Source organism: Eleutherodactylus coqui, chromosome 4 (genome assembly GCF_035609145.1).
Source record: "Eleutherodactylus coqui strain aEleCoq1 chromosome 4, aEleCoq1.hap1, whole genome shotgun sequence".
NCBI classification, from domain to species: Eukaryota; Metazoa; Chordata; class Amphibia; order Anura; family Eleutherodactylidae; genus Eleutherodactylus; species Eleutherodactylus coqui.
In genome coordinates this window covers 51352182-51370030 of record NC_089840.1, presented here as the reverse complement: position 1 = coordinate 51370030, position 17849 = coordinate 51352182, and the positions used below count along the sequence as shown (strand labels likewise).

The 17849-nt window shown below is 44.4% G+C and overlaps 1 protein-coding gene across 2 annotated transcripts in view; it reads left to right on the top strand.

Annotated features, from left to right (window-relative positions):
• Positions 1-11775, top strand: part of GJA5 (gap junction protein alpha 5) — a 39630-nt gene extending 27855 nt beyond the window's left edge. For both annotated transcript variants that reach the window (XM_066599406.1, XM_066599407.1), the window contains exons 2-3: positions 7876-8041; positions 10494-11775. In XM_066599406.1, coding sequence (XP_066455503.1) covers positions 10518-11612 — 1095 coding nt within the window. In that variant the 5' untranslated portion in view covers positions 7876-8041; positions 10494-10517 and the 3' untranslated portion in view covers positions 11613-11775. The remainder of the gene's footprint in view (positions 1-7875; positions 8042-10493) is intronic.
• Positions 11776-17849: the final 6074 nt, after the last annotated feature.

Here is a 17849-nt window from a genome sequence, read left to right as displayed (position 1 = left end):
GATCTGTTGTACAAAAAACAATACATATGCCCCATTGTGTATCAATTTCTAAGCAATTTCAGGATCTCATTTTCAAGCGCCCTTGAATCTTCAAGGGTATGTATACTTTTGCAAGTATTTTTTATTTTTATTGCTACATTGCATTTACAATAAACGAAAAAAAAAAATAGAACTAGTCTTGGTTAAAAATATTTTACCATTATGAGTATACAGTTTCTAAGTTATGCAGACCCATTTGTCTCTTGGGTACAAACTAGAGTGTCTTCTTCTTGAAGGACAGTATAAGTGGAAGGGACAGCTGAAGGAGAGTAACGGTGCCTTTACATGGGATGACTATCGGCTGAATAATCGCTTGAAAGAGCAAATTCATACGATTGTCATTGTCACAGGCTGCTGTCCGTGTCGGATCTGGACCGGGGTGACGTCATGGCATCAGCCCACCCTTCCCCATGAGATCCGGCACATGCTGAATGTTATTTCGCTGGTTACTGACATAAATGCTTTCGGACGTCGTGTGGATGGATTGGTTGGCTGGGAGTGTGTCACATTTATTCCGAGTCCTCTTTATTTCCTCTGCCCCCACTTTTGATATTGCTATTCATCTCATTAATATATTGTGTATATACCTGTCCTCGGTGGACACCTAGTGTTCAATGTCCAGCTTGGATATAACATTTATTCGGTGTAAACATAGCCATCAACAGGGTGATGAGCAATAAGTCGCTAATCGTTTTGTTTCAGCTCACCAAAAATAGTCACTGGTTGATCAAAAGTTGCGAGGTGTATAGTCACAGTTGAACAACTTGCAAAGGCATTTGCATGAAGGTCCCCTCTATGGATGATATCTTGTTATTTGTATAGCGCCAACTTATTCTGAAGCGCTTTCAAGTTATTTTTATTGACTCTGACCTCGGAAGGATGAAGGCTGAGTTGACCTTGAGCCAGCTACCTGAACCAAGCGGTGATTGAACCTGCAACCTTCAGGTCATGAGCTTAGGACTGCATTTCTGCTGGCTTAATCTGTGCCACATGAGGTTCTGATATCTAAATGATAATTGCTCCGTGTAAAGGTACCTTAAGGACTTCTTCAGATAACCGTTTTTGCGTGCAAAAAATCTATATAATATCAATGGGTTTGTCCCCATGAACGCATTGCAAAAAAAAGGACCTGCTCTATCTTTCTGCGTATAGCAGCTGTTTATGCAAAACTGGCGATTTTAAATCAAAACTATTTGCTAAGTAGCCTAATAATTTGTAATTCTTAGTAATAAAGGTATACAAGCTAAGCTTATATTACTGCATTGGCCGCCTAGACAAGCCAACATATGTTCAAGGATCATCTGAAACAGCAGTAACACCTTTCTATCTTGTCCTCTTAGTGGATCTGGCGCAGCGTCAGCCGGATGACAGCGCAGTGACTCTGATAAGATTCATTACATGTGAGGCTGGATTGTCTCAAGCTTTCTCAGAACACATTTTTAGAGTCTCCAGCACGTGTTTTTGTGTGTTCATTGTTTATGAGGTCAAAACTGGAATATTAGCCAAATCACTATGGTCCCTTGGAGATAAATATGGTGATGGGCCACGCTCCCCGTCATTGGAACGATGAAAATGACTACTAGCTGTACAGTATGATGCTACAATAGACAACTCTAAACTAAAAGTGCCATTCACTGCCCAAAATGAACAGTTAAAGAGAAGCTGCCAGTGCCATTGAGCCCTGTAAACTACATTATGGTGAGGGAATTGGGAGACCGGGCTGCTGCATGCTAGACTCACCGGCTCCCCTGCTGCAGAAAAGTCACGTTAGCACTCGGCGACTTCTTCGGGGCACAATGCTAAGTAAATGTAGGCGGCTCAAAGGTTCTGATAGGTGGCCTTTAACTTATCCTGAGCAATAAGCATTTCTTCTTTGGTTCAGCTGGATGCCAAATGCACATTGATGGAGGGTCTGAAGGTCTGAATACATCAGATCTCATTGCTGTGATGTCACACCTTCAAATCTGGAGGTCTACCCTATATTGAAGTTATCTACTGCATGGTCATATACAGCACTGGGCAAAAGTTTTAGGCAGGTGTTGGAAAAATGCTGCAAAGTAAGAATGCTTCAAAAATAGAAGGCGTCTGATTGGCTGCAAATTCAATCTGCAGCAGAACAACGACCCCAAGTCACAAACATCTATCTTCAGTGTAAAGAAGAACAGGGAGTCCTGGAAGTGATGATATGGTCCCACCAAACTGATCTCATCTTCATCCAGTCTGTCTGGGATTACTTGAAGAGACAGAAGGATTTGAGCAAGCGACATCCACAAAAGACCTCTGGTTAGTTCTCCAAGATGTTTGGAACAATTTCCCTGTCTAGTTCCTTCAAAAACTGTGTGCAAGTGTACGTAGAAGGATTGATGCTGCTTTGAAGACAAAGGGCGGTCACACCAAATAAGGATGGGATTTACATTCCTCTTTTGTTCATTCACTTTGCATTTTGTTATTTGACAAAAAAAAAACTATTAACACTTCTATTTTTGACAGCTTTCTTACTTGCTGCATTTTTTCCGCACCCACCAAAAACTTCTGAACAGTCCTGTATATTACTAACATCGTTGTGCCATGTTTAAAGGGATTTCCCAACTGTAAGAAATGATAACCTATCCTCAGGATAGGTCATCTCTAGTTGATCAGCGAGGGTCCTCCATGTCGGACTTTATGGATCAGTCTTTGTTACTGCATACGAGTGAGTACAGAAATCAGACAGTTTTGTACATTAAGCAGTAGCCCATCATGGTATTGCGGCACAGTTACAGAAGCGTAACTTGAAACAGGTGAGCCCCAATGCAAGATCTATAACAGGGCCCCCAACTATAATGCTTTACTTATAGTACTGGGCTTCCTTATATGGGGAAGACAGACCTTATGGGCCCTTTAAGGCTCCATGGCCTGGGTGTAATTGCACTCTATACACCCATTATAGTTATGCTCCTACACAGCCCCCATCCACTTCAATGGGTGCTGTGCCTGCAATACCGTGCCTGGCCACTGCACGGAGTTATCTGCTTCCTCATCTGTACACCCTGACAGTAACCCAGGGATCCCCGGTAGCAGACCCCGCTGACCTATCTTGAGAATAGGCAATCGATTTTTTTTTTTTTTTAGACTTGGAAAGCCATTTTAATTAGCTATTTTTGTTAAACTGAAAGTGTAATTGGCATAATTGCTCTACTCATGATACCGCTTTGAAAATGCTAGGTGCCCAGGATGGTATGGCACAGTGGTGCATGTGTACCTCTCCAGTATAAAACAGTAAGCAACAGATGTGTGTTGGCGTTCAAAAATAAGAAGGCGCCCTGTAGAAAAAAAGAAGAATCTGTTTTCCCACCATACACCAGCATCCAAGCAGGACTTATACCCCCCCCCCCCCCTTCATATATATATATACCTTATGGAGGCAGGTCTTTCATAGGTTCATACAACCTCTAATAAGGTGCTATATAGTACATATATCCTTGATCAGGGACTTGATTGCATTAAGCTGACCAAAACTGAGAAAGGCTGTTAACACCACAATAACCACCTATTTAGGGACAGCTTTTGTTTATCCTGCATTATTCCCAACTCTTGTACGAGAAAATGATAATGAGACACTTTATTAGGTTGCCTCTTACCTTGTTGGCTTATATTATAGTTCCCGATCGGAAGCTCTATAGTGGCTGACTCAATGAGGAGTGTAGATGAGGCAACCTGAACTGGGTCTCCTTTATCAACAGGCCAAAAAATAGCTGCATGGGCCATTCCTGGTATGTGCACCCTTGAGTGGCAACAACAGCAAGGCTCCTTGACCCCACAATCCTATTATATACCCCCTTTGCCCATAGCATCTAACCCCCCTCCCCCTGTGGCTTTTTAGGCTATAATACAGTATATCAGAAGCTATAACTGAAGGCCGTGTCCGATGAGGTAAGAGAGAATTGAAGGAAAAGCTTTGGGTTGATGCCTGCAGAGATTTTGCTGTACTTTTTAAGTTGGCCTTTTTAGGTTGTTCCTTTGGGTTTCCTAAGTCTGAAGAGGAGCTCTGCCAAGACCTTAAACTCCTGAAACTTCAGGAACCTGTTTTATAAAATAAATGATGGGAAGGATTTATTATACTTTCAGCTCCATGTCAACAATGAAAAATTCTGCTCCTCCAGAATAAAGATGCTGTATGATAAAGATTTACCCCCATATCCTTCTTGGGGTAATAAAAGGGGAAACATCCCGCAAACATGTGGACATTTAGGTATTAGGGTGCCTACCCACTAGCAATTTTTTCCTGCGATGTGAGAGCGATGATTATGAAACCAATGATTTTCAATGGTTTCATACTCATTTGTGATTTTTTTTTTTCTTACGTCTCACAGCGCAGAGAAAATATCTGCGATATCGCTCAGTGTGTTCAATTGAAAACACAGGTTGTACATCACGGATTTCTGTGACAGCTGTGGCAGAAGTCCGTGATGCTATCCCATTGTTTTTAATGGGGCTGGCACTGCTGCGGCCCCATTGGAAGCAGTGGATTGCAGGCAACCCCCGCAATGATGATTTTCGGAGAAGGGCTTGAAATATAAGCGCTTCCCTGAAAATCATGGCTAACTGTAGGTGGAGCACGGAATCTGGTAAATGACAATAAGCTTTTCTTGGCAGCTGAATCAGCATTTATTTTAATGGCAATCAGTGGGTACATTCACTTGAAAATAGACCATTAAGAGGAGGAACATCCAAGGCTAGACATTTATGGGGGGAGGTGGGACTGTGATGACTGGACACCTATTGGGGATGCCTTTATTCAGGACCTCCAACAATAAGCCGGAGCAGAGACATGTTGCAAAGAGCATCTTTTGCTCTGGAGCAGGGGTCCCCAACTCCAGTCCTCAGGGACCACCAACAGGTGGTATCCTATGGTAAGAGCACCTATGGCAAGGTCTGAGGCACTGATGATAATGACATCACCTGTGCAATACTGAGGAAATCCTGAAAACATGACCTGTTGGCGGTCCCTGAGGACTGGAGTTGGGGAACACTGCTCTGGAGGACCTGGCACATCCATACATTACACTGACAACTCATTAATTTCAAGCTGTAATACCACATATCTCCTGTGGTGGCACTGTAGGGCAATGAAAAACTTGCTTTCAAGTCCCGCTGCCTGTTTACATCTTAATGAAGGGGGGGTGTCAGCAGTAATACCCCCCTTCAATAACTATTCATCCATTGTTTGATGAGAAAGGTCATGTATGAGGTGGAGACATCTCCAAAGTGGGCTAAGTAATTTTTACAGGGCTGTTTACATCAACCTTTTAGCCCGGTCTTTGGGCCCCACAGAATAATACAGAAGAGTTTTCCTTTGCTGCAGAGAGTTTACAGAACTTTATACATGTCGGCGTAGGTCATATTCCCCATGACAACCCTTGCCCAAGCTTCACATATGCATTTTCTGTAGGAGATCTCATGTGGAGCCAATATTTTCACATTCCCAATTCTAGTTTTTTCTAGTATCATACAGCCCACACCCAAGCACAAATATGCATAGCGCACACAGTTCCACCAACACCTAGTCAGGGTGCAAGCTAAAACCATAAAAAATGAGAGTCCACAAAAACTTATTGTAGTCAACTCAGCAAATCCATATCAATATCCAAACATCAAAAATGTCCTATAGGCAGACTGCTTCCAGGAGTAAGAGGCCTTGGAAGCAGCGGTCTGAATTTTTCTAGTATACATTTCCCAATATGACCCTAATATTTCTCAATTACAACTATAATTTCTATGTCTTCACAAAGTAGAGGAAGATTGGGGTCAGATGAAATGTGCACCAACTCTAAACCAAACCATCTCAAGGGCACCAAGAGGGTCATGTGATCCTAATTAGACTCGTGTGAACCAGGGTCATTGAGCATTATAAGCCCACTGCTGCTGAGATTGGCAGTTTTGGGTTCAGGCTCCTATATACTATAGAGATGGCCCATGTAGCAGACAAGGTGCCCATGGACAAAGGAGGAAGCATGGTGGCTCACTGATTAGCACTGTTGCATTGCAGCACTGGGGTCTTAAGTTCAAATCTGACCAAGGACAACATTTGCACTGACGTTTGTGTGGTTTTCTACAAACATTCATACAAACTCTATGCAGATTGATCATTGGTTAGATTTGAACCTAGAATCACAGTGCTGTAATGCAACAGTGCTAACTACTGAGCCACATTTATTAAGAAGGAGGAAGAGTTTTATTGCTCTTAGACAGTTTTTTACACCACTTTTAGGTTAAAAAAAACAAAGTTCAGGCCAAACTGAACTTTTTGTTGGAATTCGGCGAAGCACAAGCACCACAAAGCTTAAGGAGTCTTATAGGCCATGCAATACTCCCTAAGAAAGAGTTTTGCATGGGAAAAAGCTATGTAAATGGGCGATTGAATAATTCTCCAAAACATCTGCGGCGTCCGAGTGGAGGCTGGCCATTGCAGGGGAGACCACGGGGTTCTCAAAGTGGTTGTCACCGGTGGCTTTGCGATCCCTCCTGACAATGGCGGAATGTGGCCCAGCTCGGGCACGCAGTGCAAAAACAGGCAAGAGTAAATAGTGGTAATAGTCCCTAACCATATGTAACGTGAGGCCAGTGCCTCTGCTCAAGCCAACAGTCACTCGTTGCAAATAAAAAAATCCACAGTCAAGAAGTTACTTTTAAACCGGAGGCACACAGTTTACGTTTACTCACACAATCAACTTTGATTTTCTAAGAACCGATTGCGCTGACAAAACATTTCTGGCAAATTTCCTTCCTTCCCAAACTCTTACACACACACACACAAACGCTTTCCAGGAGTCATTCTTCCTTCCCGTCATTTAGGTGTCCTCAGTCTAAGTTATCTGATAGACAATCCCTGGGGGTACATTCCTGACATGGTTGACAACTCACAACTTTGCCTTTCTTTGCTTGCTAGGTACTTCCTCCAACTACTACAGCAGGATATGAACTCCGAGCTTCAGTCCCCTGAGGGGATACATCCTATGGCAAATGAGATAGGTGGCGGCTCTGTGCAAGCAGAAGCATCAGAACCTCAGTCTCCCGCTGACACGTCCTCCTTCTCCGACTACATCTCTCTACTCTCCTCTCTCTATTCCGCCTCCCAACTTGGCTAACCCTCCAATCACAACACAGACACCAAGTTAGAAGAGACAGACTTGCCACCACAAAACTTGCTAACACAAAACAACGAAACACACATGGCATACACACCTCACCCAAAGACACTCCAACTCTGGGCCACTACACATCACCTATTGGAAGGTAGCTACCCTATGATTCAATCGACTTTTTAACAGGTCTTCCAACATGACTGGGGATGTAAGTCACACCAGAGTACCCATGTACATGCAGCTGTTGCAGGTTTCTTGCCCCTCATCAGTGCTCAGTAGGGGTCTGGTTGGCTACTATACACTGATGAGGGGCAAGAACCCCTAAACAGCTTTTTCATATATATATATATATATATATATATATATATATATATATATATATATTGGTACTCTGGTTTGACCTCCATAGTTGCAAGACCTGTAAAAAAATTGGACATTGACTCACAGGCTACCTTCCAATAGGTAGTGCTGTGACGGATTATTCCATCACTCATTTGCATAATTGGTGCAAGAATGATAAAATGGAGCAGCTGTTATTGGACAACCATCTTCCATCTGTGTCATCTGTAGGATCAATGTGAGAGCATTCCAATTGGGCACATTGAGGGGCATCATAATGAGACCCCACCAATGCAAGGAACATTGCATCAGATATTTTTACAAAATAGCTGTGTAAGAAGGGTGCAATTACTTTCCTTTCTCTTGTTACCAGGATCACTACATTCTAAGGAGATCCAGGAGAAAATCACATCACCAATGCCCAAACCACAAGATGGCCATGGAGAACAATGATTGACCTGTGTCATGGCCATTGGTAATCAGCTGATCGTCTTCTTCCCTCGTAACTGATGAGACCGCAGGACAAGCGTGTTGGAAATGTAATAAATCTATTATATATTACACTATTCTGTAACTTGTCATATCCAATTTAACATGCACTCAATCCCCTTTTACCTGAGGTTAAATGGTGATTGGTCAATATCTTCGGGGCAGTAATGTTGACAACTGGTATGGCGCAGCACCGGGAAGACTTGAGCAGATGTCAGTGTCTACTGGGTTTAATCGAGGTGGAACATACAGGCAGCAACATCAACAACATCACCTGTAATCACTGGAGATAACTGCACTGTAATCACCATTACTGTGTAGAGCTGCTATTATATTAACTGTAATATGTTAACTGCATTATTTTGAGGTACACAAGAGCGGAGCCGCTGTATCTATGCCCACTGCATTATAAAGGTTGTCTTATAGACTATATATCATTTATTTTGGTGCTTTAGTACTTTATTGATGCTATGAACCTTTGCTCTGGTACTTTATTTATGCTATGAGTTTGGTTCTGCTACTGTATTTATGCTATGGGTTTGGTTCTGGTACTGTATTTATGCTATGAGTTTTGCTCTGGGACTGTATTTATGCTATGAGTTTGGTTCTGGTACTGTATTTATGCTATGAGTTTGGCTCTGGGACTGTATTTATGCTATGAGTTTGCTTTTTGTACTGTATTTATGCTATGAGTTTGGTTCTGGTACTGTATTTATGCTATGAGTTTGGTTCTGGTACTGTATTTATGCTACGAGTTTGGTTCTGGTACTGTATTTGTGTATTGAACTTGAATCTGGTGCTGTATTTATATACTGAGGTTAGTTCTTGTTCTTGCAGATCCACAGTAGATGTCACCCCTTCAGTTGAAGGGGTGTCATTTGCAACAGATATGCACCAAAATACCCATCAAAATCCACACAATATGGTGCGGATTTGCTGTGGATTTTTTCTGCAAAACTTCAACATACTCCAATCGTGGACTGCTTCTCATGGAATAGTGTTCTGTGCTTACCTCCTAGGCTAAAATTTGCTGTCCAGCCCCTGCTGCTAGTCCACTTTCTATATGAGTAGTTCAGGACAGATGGCCACAGAACCCTTCTCTAAGACAGGATAAAGCACTTTAGGAAACCTCCAGGCCAAACTGCAAAAAATTCCATTGTGATGCTCATAGAACTACATTTATGCATTTTTTTGCCAATCAAGTACCTTTACCCCAAACGGGTTATCAGGGCACAAAAGATATTGAACAGCTCAGAGTACTGCACAAACATTCAAAAAGCAATACCCACCTTACCCAATCCCCTGCTGCTCCCGTAACACCGATGCCTTGTCCTCTGCTACTCATCATTTCCTGCTGCAACAGTCATGATGTCCCGACAAAGGGACATGCGATGGCTGCCGTTAATCACAGGCCGAAATGAGCTGGTGATTGGCTGTAGCCATTACATGTCATTGGTGTCAATAACAACATCACTGGATTGCTGCAGGAAATGGAGAGCAGTGGAAGATTGGACACGCGTGGAACGGGAGTTGGGGGGTTCGGGGGAGATTAGTATGCTGGGGGACATTTCAGAGCGGGAGCATCTACGGGTCCGCTGGTTTTCAATTTTTAACCTCTCGAAGTAGGATCTGGTCTTAGTTGCAGGAGCCGCAAGGTTGTTACCCCAAGAGTAGTGTCGGTGCAAGGACAGCTAACATAAACAACTCAGAAGCACCGTAGTGCATACTGGAAGGACTGGCAGAGATGTAGTCAATAGACAGGCCAAGGTCAGGACAGGCGGAGGAAAACTGGGTGAACAGGCACAGGTCAGAGTAAGAAATCAGGCAGAATGCAGCAACAGCTTTGCAGGAAGAAACAAAAACTATTGCTCAAGCAACCTCCAGTGGGAAAGGGTACCTTAAATAATGGGTGAAGTGTCCGAATTGGCTGGGGATGGGAAAGCTGGGTGCACACATTGGTCCTTTAAGATGGGGAACAAGCACACATGCGTGTCCTACTGGTAGATGTGACAGCCGTGTGACACTGTGTGTCATTCCTGGATTACAGAAGGTACCAATGACTGCAATTAGCGGGGAGGGGAGATGAGGTGATACACCGCCGGCTGTGGCTAGCGGTCATAAAATATATCATTGTTGTCTTACACAACCCATTGAGTCAGCATAGTGCTCCATTTGGCCCCACTAAAAACAAGATCCTAACCAAAGAGATGCCATCAGATTCCGAAGAGCAACTCAAGTAATCTAAGAGATTGTTATAGGGGTGTAGAAGTAGCAGTCACATTCAAACTTGGGGACACGTATGAAGACCCTAGTCTGTTGCAATGGGACCTAAGAGCTCATGCTCGTCTAAGGCTAATCCCATAGTTATGAATTGAGTTTCTTAACAGATCCAACTGTTTATGGGAAAAGTGTTACAATGTTAAGTACATGTTCCAAAAATATAAGAACATAAACACCAGAATGTGTGATATCTAATGCTGTTTTTGTTTCTTATTTCCACAGAGAGATTTGGAGCCGTAAGGAGCCATGGGTGACTGGACCTTTCTAGGAGAATTCTTAGAGGAAGTACAAAAACATTCCACAGTGGTGGGAAAAATATGGTTGACCATCCTCTTTATTTTTCGGATGTTAGTTCTGGGCACTGCAGCCGAATCTTCTTGGGGAGATGAAAAATCTGACTTTATGTGTGACACCACCCAACCTGGTTGTGAGAACGTCTGTTACGATAAAGCATTCCCTATTTCTCACATTCGGTTCTGGGTTCTTCAGATTATTTTCGTCTCCACTCCATCACTGCTCTACATGGGACATGCCATGCACACTGTCCGGATGGAGGAAAAAAAAAAGCTCAGGGAAGAGGAGGCAAAATCGAAACAGGACATGAATGGAGACTCAACTTATCATCAAAAAGAGTACCCAGCCGAAAAAGTAGAACTTCCATATCGGGATGAGGTAAGCGGTAGGATTAAGCTTCAAGGAAGCCTATTGAACACCTACGTATGCAGCATTCTCATCCGCACAGTGATGGAAGTAGCTTTTATCGTTGGACAATATATGCTCTATGGGATCTTTTTGGATACCCTCTACATATGTGAAAGGAAACCTTGCCCCCATCCTGTCAACTGCTTTGTGTCCCGGCCAACCGAGAAGAACGTCTTCATTATCTTTATGTTGTCTGTTGCCATTCTCTCGCTTTTGCTTAGCCTTGTTGAGCTGTACTACCTGTCATGGAAAAAGCTCAAGCAGAGTTTATCTAGACAGTCTGTCAACAGTGTCAATGCAGTTAGAGTGGCCACCATAGAACCGGAACACCGGTCTCAAAGTTGCACCCCACCGCCAGATTTTAACCAGTGCTTGAACAGTAAGGGTAAATTCAATAACCCTTTTAACAATACTCTGGCATCTCAGCAGAACACAGCTAACTTTGCCACTGAAAGGGTCCAAAGTGAAGATGACATTGGCCAAGGGCAGTTCATCCACATAAACTATGCACAAAATGCCCCAGTGAACAACCATTCGACGTCCCACCAGACTCCCAATGGGTATTGCCAAAATGGACGTCGCTTGAGTAAAACCAGCCGTACGAGTAGTAAGGCTCGTTCAGATGATCTGGCGGTGTGATCTACCATGAGGATTTTTCAGAGTTTTTTTAATCGTATCCATTCATTTCGTATTTATAAAGCAATAGAAAGCATCTTGATTCCTGGATCTAATCCGGAGAACTCGTTTTTGTACTGTATTTTATGCCTTAAAACATTGTGCCAAAAAACAATAAAGAGAAGTTTGCCTATATGTTTTACATGATAAAGGATTGGTTGTTAGTGGAGATGATTTCCAATGTCAAGTCCCAGAGGCGGTCTTGGATTAGATGATTCCCTGTGCAGAACCTTCTTAACATCTTCCTAAATGGTGCCCAAATGATACTGCCGTACTGTGCTTAATTACCATCACCATACAGTGTTTAATTACCACCAGCATACAGTGCCTCATGACTACCCAATAACCCAATACTGCTAAAATAACAAAGCTATGAAGGTCAAATAACTTAATTAATTAAGGATGTATCTGCCTTCCCATACGTCCAAACCCTAAGGGTGCGGGCAGACGAGCGCATAAACGGCGCGTTTTTGCGACCAAACGTATATACGTGACCATCTGAGGCAATGGTTTCGAATGTATTCGTTCACATGGGCGATTTTACGGCGCGTAAAAACGGCAATTCGGAAAAAAATGGAACATATGCGACCGAAATACGCGCCAACGCATATTCGATCGCCGAAAAGACCGTTTGCAAAGTAGGAACAAACGAAAATACGCTTTCTAGCTCTGGTCGTGATCGGTGAAAAACGATCGCTCGGGCGATTATACGTTGCGCTCGTGCGAACGTAAATACGCCTACGCTCGTCTGCCCGCACCCTAAATGTGGAATTGGATGGGCATGCTTTTGGACCCCAGGCCATCGGCACCCTCTTATACCATAAGAAGGTGCCTCATTTTAAAAAGGTCCCTCCATGTGAAAATATTGTCTTCAAGAAGCCACGTTTTTTATGAGGTTATCCAGGTCTTATTAAATACAGTTTGAGAGGGGTCGTCCCTCAGAATAACGTTATCCACAGGATAGGGGATAACTGATTGTTGTGGATGTCCAACCACTGTGATCCCCACCGATCACGAGCGCCCTGAGGGATTCTAACATGTGGTCATACATGCATACTACAGCTCCATTCTTTTTAATGAGACGGCCACTTTAGGTTGGCTATGTGTGACAACCGTTCTCATCATTTTGCAGCCTTTGGGAATCCCGTTCTCGTGATCGGTGAGAGTCTTTATGCTACTTTATTTCATGAGGGAACCATTTAAAAGGGGTTGTCAAGTATAGTTTCCATTTCAGTTCCTTAATTTTTTCAATACTTCTACTTCATGTGGGTGAATGAAAGCTTTTTTCATTACATCCGGAGGCTTAAAGGGACATTCCCATTTTAGGCACTGCTGCTTTCCTTAAAAGAGTTGTATCAGATTAGAGAAACATTGCTGCTTTCTTCCAAAAACAGTGCCACTCCTGCCCATGGTTTGTGCCTGGCACTGCAGCACAGCCCAATTAAAGCAAATCAGCCTGAGCTGCAATACCGCACACGACCAATGGACGAGAGTGGCGATATTTCTGAACAAAGCGGCATGTTTTTCTAATCTAATACAACCCCTTTAAAGGGGTTTTCTGGAGACTGGACGAGATTTTCAAAATTTCCCTAACATTTCCACTTATAGCCATTATTCCAAATATTCATATAAACCATCAAACTGAACTCCAGTACCTTTTTTTGCCGACCTGCGCAACCGCAGTGTTCCAGCCATCTTCCAGCCATGTAGTTACTTAAATTGGCCACCGGAGAGTGCAATAACAACATTTCCCACAATGCCCCACTGTCAGTTACTGACGAGTGCACATTCAGGACTGCACAAACTGTGTGGCCATTACAGAAGTTGAAAGCATTGAGCATGCCCGACCAGTAACACAGCAGAGCCTACAGGTCGTAACCATTGGATACCAATGGAGAACTAAGTTGGTGGGAAGAACAGGGAAAGCCATATCTCTGCAGCTGTATAAAACAAGTTCTAACAATATATTGTAAAATTATATGTTATCACCTTATAAGCCATATAACTTTTAATCACTGGAATACCCCTTTAACTCCCTACACATCAATGGAGAGGGGGCAGACGCATGGACAACTCTCCATTAGCCCTTTGCAATCCAATTTTGGATTCAGGGCTTCCTAGGGGGCTCTCTCTTTCTGCCATTATACAATGGTGCCATCTGATGGCTAGAGCCAGTACTGTGGTATGAGACATGCTGGAGAGGCCCCCGACAACAGAGCGGTCAGTAATATACAGTAAGAATACCCTGCCGGATGTCTTCCGACATCAGAGCTGTATAGCCTTCAACCAGAATGTCTCAAGAGGTTGGACAGTGGATTGGAAAGGGTTAAAGTGTGCGGAGAATGCTGTGGCTGAGATTCACTGCACCCTTTCTTCAGATAGATGAAGGTCTTGTGAATACGCCATAAAGCCTAAGATAGGAATACCCCTTTAACCCTCTCCATTCATGCTCTATTCATTTCGGTGGGATTGCCATAGATGGCCAAGTTCAAGTGCTCGACTACCTCCAGCCGTTCCGGTGACGTGAATGGAGCGGCCGTATGTGTGACCTCAGCTACATTCAGTTGGGAACTGTCTAGACCCTCATTCTTGTGATCAGTGGGGATCGCAGTGGTCGGACCCCCAGCGATCAGTTATCCCTTGTCTTGTGGGTAATGGATGACTGTGTTATATAACCTGGTTGTGGCCGTGTCTGCTCGCTAAACTATAAATGACGTCCCGGAGGATTCGCCGTCATAAAGGAATCTAGAAAATTCTGGGACCAAAAAAGTATCCAAAAAAGGGAATAAAGTGTCGGTTTCTGGCTTGTTTTCCTTGTATACTTGTATACTGTACATTCTTTGGTAAATGCATCATAATGGTCGGGGCTTCAGCCTCTCCGTGTACTATCTGTATTTTTTTACTGACTGAATCACATGGGCGAGAAAATTGCGCGATTTTTGCCTGATGCGTTAAGGCGCCTTCACACTGGCGATAAAAACACGCGATTTTTGTGTGACGTGACAATGAGTGAAAATGCAGAATTATGACACATTATGAAAATCATGATTTTCAATGGTTTCCTTCACATTTGCGATGTTTTCACTCATGCGATGTTGCGAGAGAAAAAAAATTGCAGCATGCTCTATCTTTCTGCGCTTGCGTTTTTTAAAAATCTCCTATGTTTCCCTTTTTATTGCATCGCAAAGCACAAATTTGCATTTTTCGTGCAATGCGTTTTTAACATTAAAAAGTCCTATTTTTAACATTCGCATGAAAAAAGCGCATGTGAAAATCGCAAGCGGCAGTGATGATTTTGCAAGAAAAAGCAGTGCTGATGCTCAAAACTCGCCAAAGTTGCGATTTTCTCTCGGCGATATCACAATCGCCAGTGTGAAGGAGCCCTTAGGCTCAATGCGCACGAATGGGTCAGATTCTGGCTGCGAAATCTCGCAGCTGGAATCTAACCCTGTGCCCCAGCGGTGAACCCCGCGTACCTGTCCGCTGTCCGTGTGCAGGCAGCCTCTGTGCTGCTGGTGGGTCGGCTGGCGCACATGCGCAGTACAGAGTGTGACGCACCATGGCTAGGCGATGACACGGATCCCGTGGCCCATGTGCATTGCTCACTGCGAACAAGCCACAGGACAGACGGCTTCCATTCACATCAATGGAAGCCATCCATTCGTGGCTTGCACCAAAACAGAACGTTCACGGCCGGACGATGTACGCTACCATCTGATGCATCGGATTCCAATGCATCAGATCACACAGGCGTATTTCCGTGGTGTAAAAGCGCCTGGCCGGGCATTTTCACTACGGGCAGGAAGGATAGTCCTGGAACTATCTTTTTGGGCGGACTACAGCTGCTTCCATAGACTCCAATGGGTGCCAATGACAGCGGCCGGAGAGGGGAGGTGGAAGGGAGTTTAGCAGCGTGACGGGGGGAGGAAGGGGGAGGGAGTTTAGCAGTCACGCTGCTAAACTCTCTCCCCCTTCTCTCCTCCTATCCGCCCCTTGCAGCTGTTTGCAATGAGAGGCGGCGGGGGCAGAGCTAGGCTCCGCCATCCCTCCCCCTCCCATTGCTGGATGCGGACAAGGGGAGGGAGTTTAGCTCCGCCCCTTCCCATTGCAAACAACTGGTGGGGAGGAGGGGAGGTGAGCCGGTGAGGGAGAGGGGAGAGGGGGGAGACAGCGTAGCAGAGCTATGCTGTCATCCCTGGCGACCGCATATACGCCGCGCCCGTGCATAACATGGTAGCGTATATCGGCCGTCCGTAAATACGCCGGCCGATGTACGCTTCTGTGAATAAGCCCTTAGTAAAAAAGTAGTTTAGGAAACCAATGATTCTCAATGGTATCGGCGATGTTTTCCAGGTGCGATGTTGCGAGAGAAAAAAAAAAAATAGCAGCATGCTCTATCTTTTGCCATTTGCGATTTTTTTAATCTCCCCTGTTTCCCTATGGAGCCTGCGTTTTATTGCAGCGCAACAAACATGCGTTGCGATGCGATTTTAACATTAGAAAGTCCCATTAACTTGCACTATTTTATCGCAGGTAGCAGCAATGTGATGCAAGTAAAAAGCATCACTGGCGCTCAAAAATCGCAGTGAACAAAGCCGCAAGAAGAAAATCGCGATCACCCGTGTGAAACTAGCCTAAGGACAGCACCTGCACCCATTGATGTAAACTGGTGCATTGAGGCTCTGATTTGCATGGTGAGCTGTGAGACCTTATATAGACAGGAGTTTATAACATTATGTCCAATCAACTGAATTGACCCCAGGTGACCCCAATCAAGGTGTAGAAACATCTCAGAGGTGATCAAGAGAATTGCGAGGCAACAGGGCTGAATTGTGTCATACCAAAGGGGCTGAGGACTTATGTCAATGCAGAATGTTAGTTTTTCATGTTTTTTAAAAAATATGCAAAGACTTCTAACATTCTGTCATTTTGTCACTATGGGGTATTGGGTGCAGAATGATGGGGGGGGGGGGGACAATTGCACAAGGGTAAAATATAACAAAATGTAAAATAAAGTGAAAGAGTCTGCAGACTTTCCGGACCCGCTGTAGGTATGGGATGTGTGTGTCTGAGATGTTCTGGCATCAGCACCTCTTGTCTCATTTCCAACAGCGCCGCCTGCTGGGTTGTCTGTTTCTCCTCAATGTCTGCTCCTCTTCCTTCTTATCTGCCTAGTTATATGTTAATAAAGATTGCCATAAACTTCCAATAAAACAAGTGCTGCAGCAGCCGAGGTCTGCATTACATAGTATACTTCCCCAGCTGCTTACGAACCTCATAATAAACATCCCCTGTTGTTGCTTTGAATTGTGGTCCTTTGGGCCGGTTTCCCGCAGATGACAAAATTGCGCAATTTTCTCACGGCGATATCGCTGTCGCCCATGCGAAAGAGGCCTTATGTTAATCAGTGATTAATACATAGAACACGCTTCCTCTTCAAAAGGAGGTTCTGCAGCAGCAAGAGTGCGTATTACAAAGTAGAATAACCGTCTACATAGTGAATATTAGGGCATGTTCACACACTTAGGCTTTATTCCCACAAGTGCATATTGGCCGCCGTTTTCACAGCTGGCCGATATACGCTACGTTGGGAGAGAAAAATCTGGTGAATGGGTGCACAAATTAAACGTTTGTGCACCCGTTCAGATGGCCTGGGGCCCAGCTTATCATGCCGTCGCTCATTTCCCCTACCTACCCATTGCAGGCTCACCTCTCGTCTCCTCCCCGCTCGTTCTTTGCAATGGGAGGGGGCGGAGCTAGGCCCCAGTCCATCCCGCCTCCTCCCATTGATGGCTATAAAAGGTGCGGGGAGAGGGGGGAAGCTTACCTCCGCCCCTTGCCCATAGCCATCAATGAGAGGAGGCAGGACAGGATGACGCTTAGCTCTGCCCCCTCCCATTGTACAGAAAAAGCAGGGAGGAACAAGAGGTGAGCCGGCATCGGGGGGGGGGGGAGGGAGTTTAGCAGCCATGCTGCTAAACTCTCTCCCACCTACAGCCGCTGCCATGAGCTCCCATAGGAGCCCATGCAGCGGCCGCCGTATTCCAGTCGCAAAAAATTGTTCCAGGACTATCTTTTGGGCCCGACGTAAAAACTTCTGGTGCTATATTGGCTAGCAGGGCACTTTTACGTCTCAGGAATACACCCATGTGATCTGATGCATTGGAATCCAATGCATCAGATCACGCGTATATCAGCCTG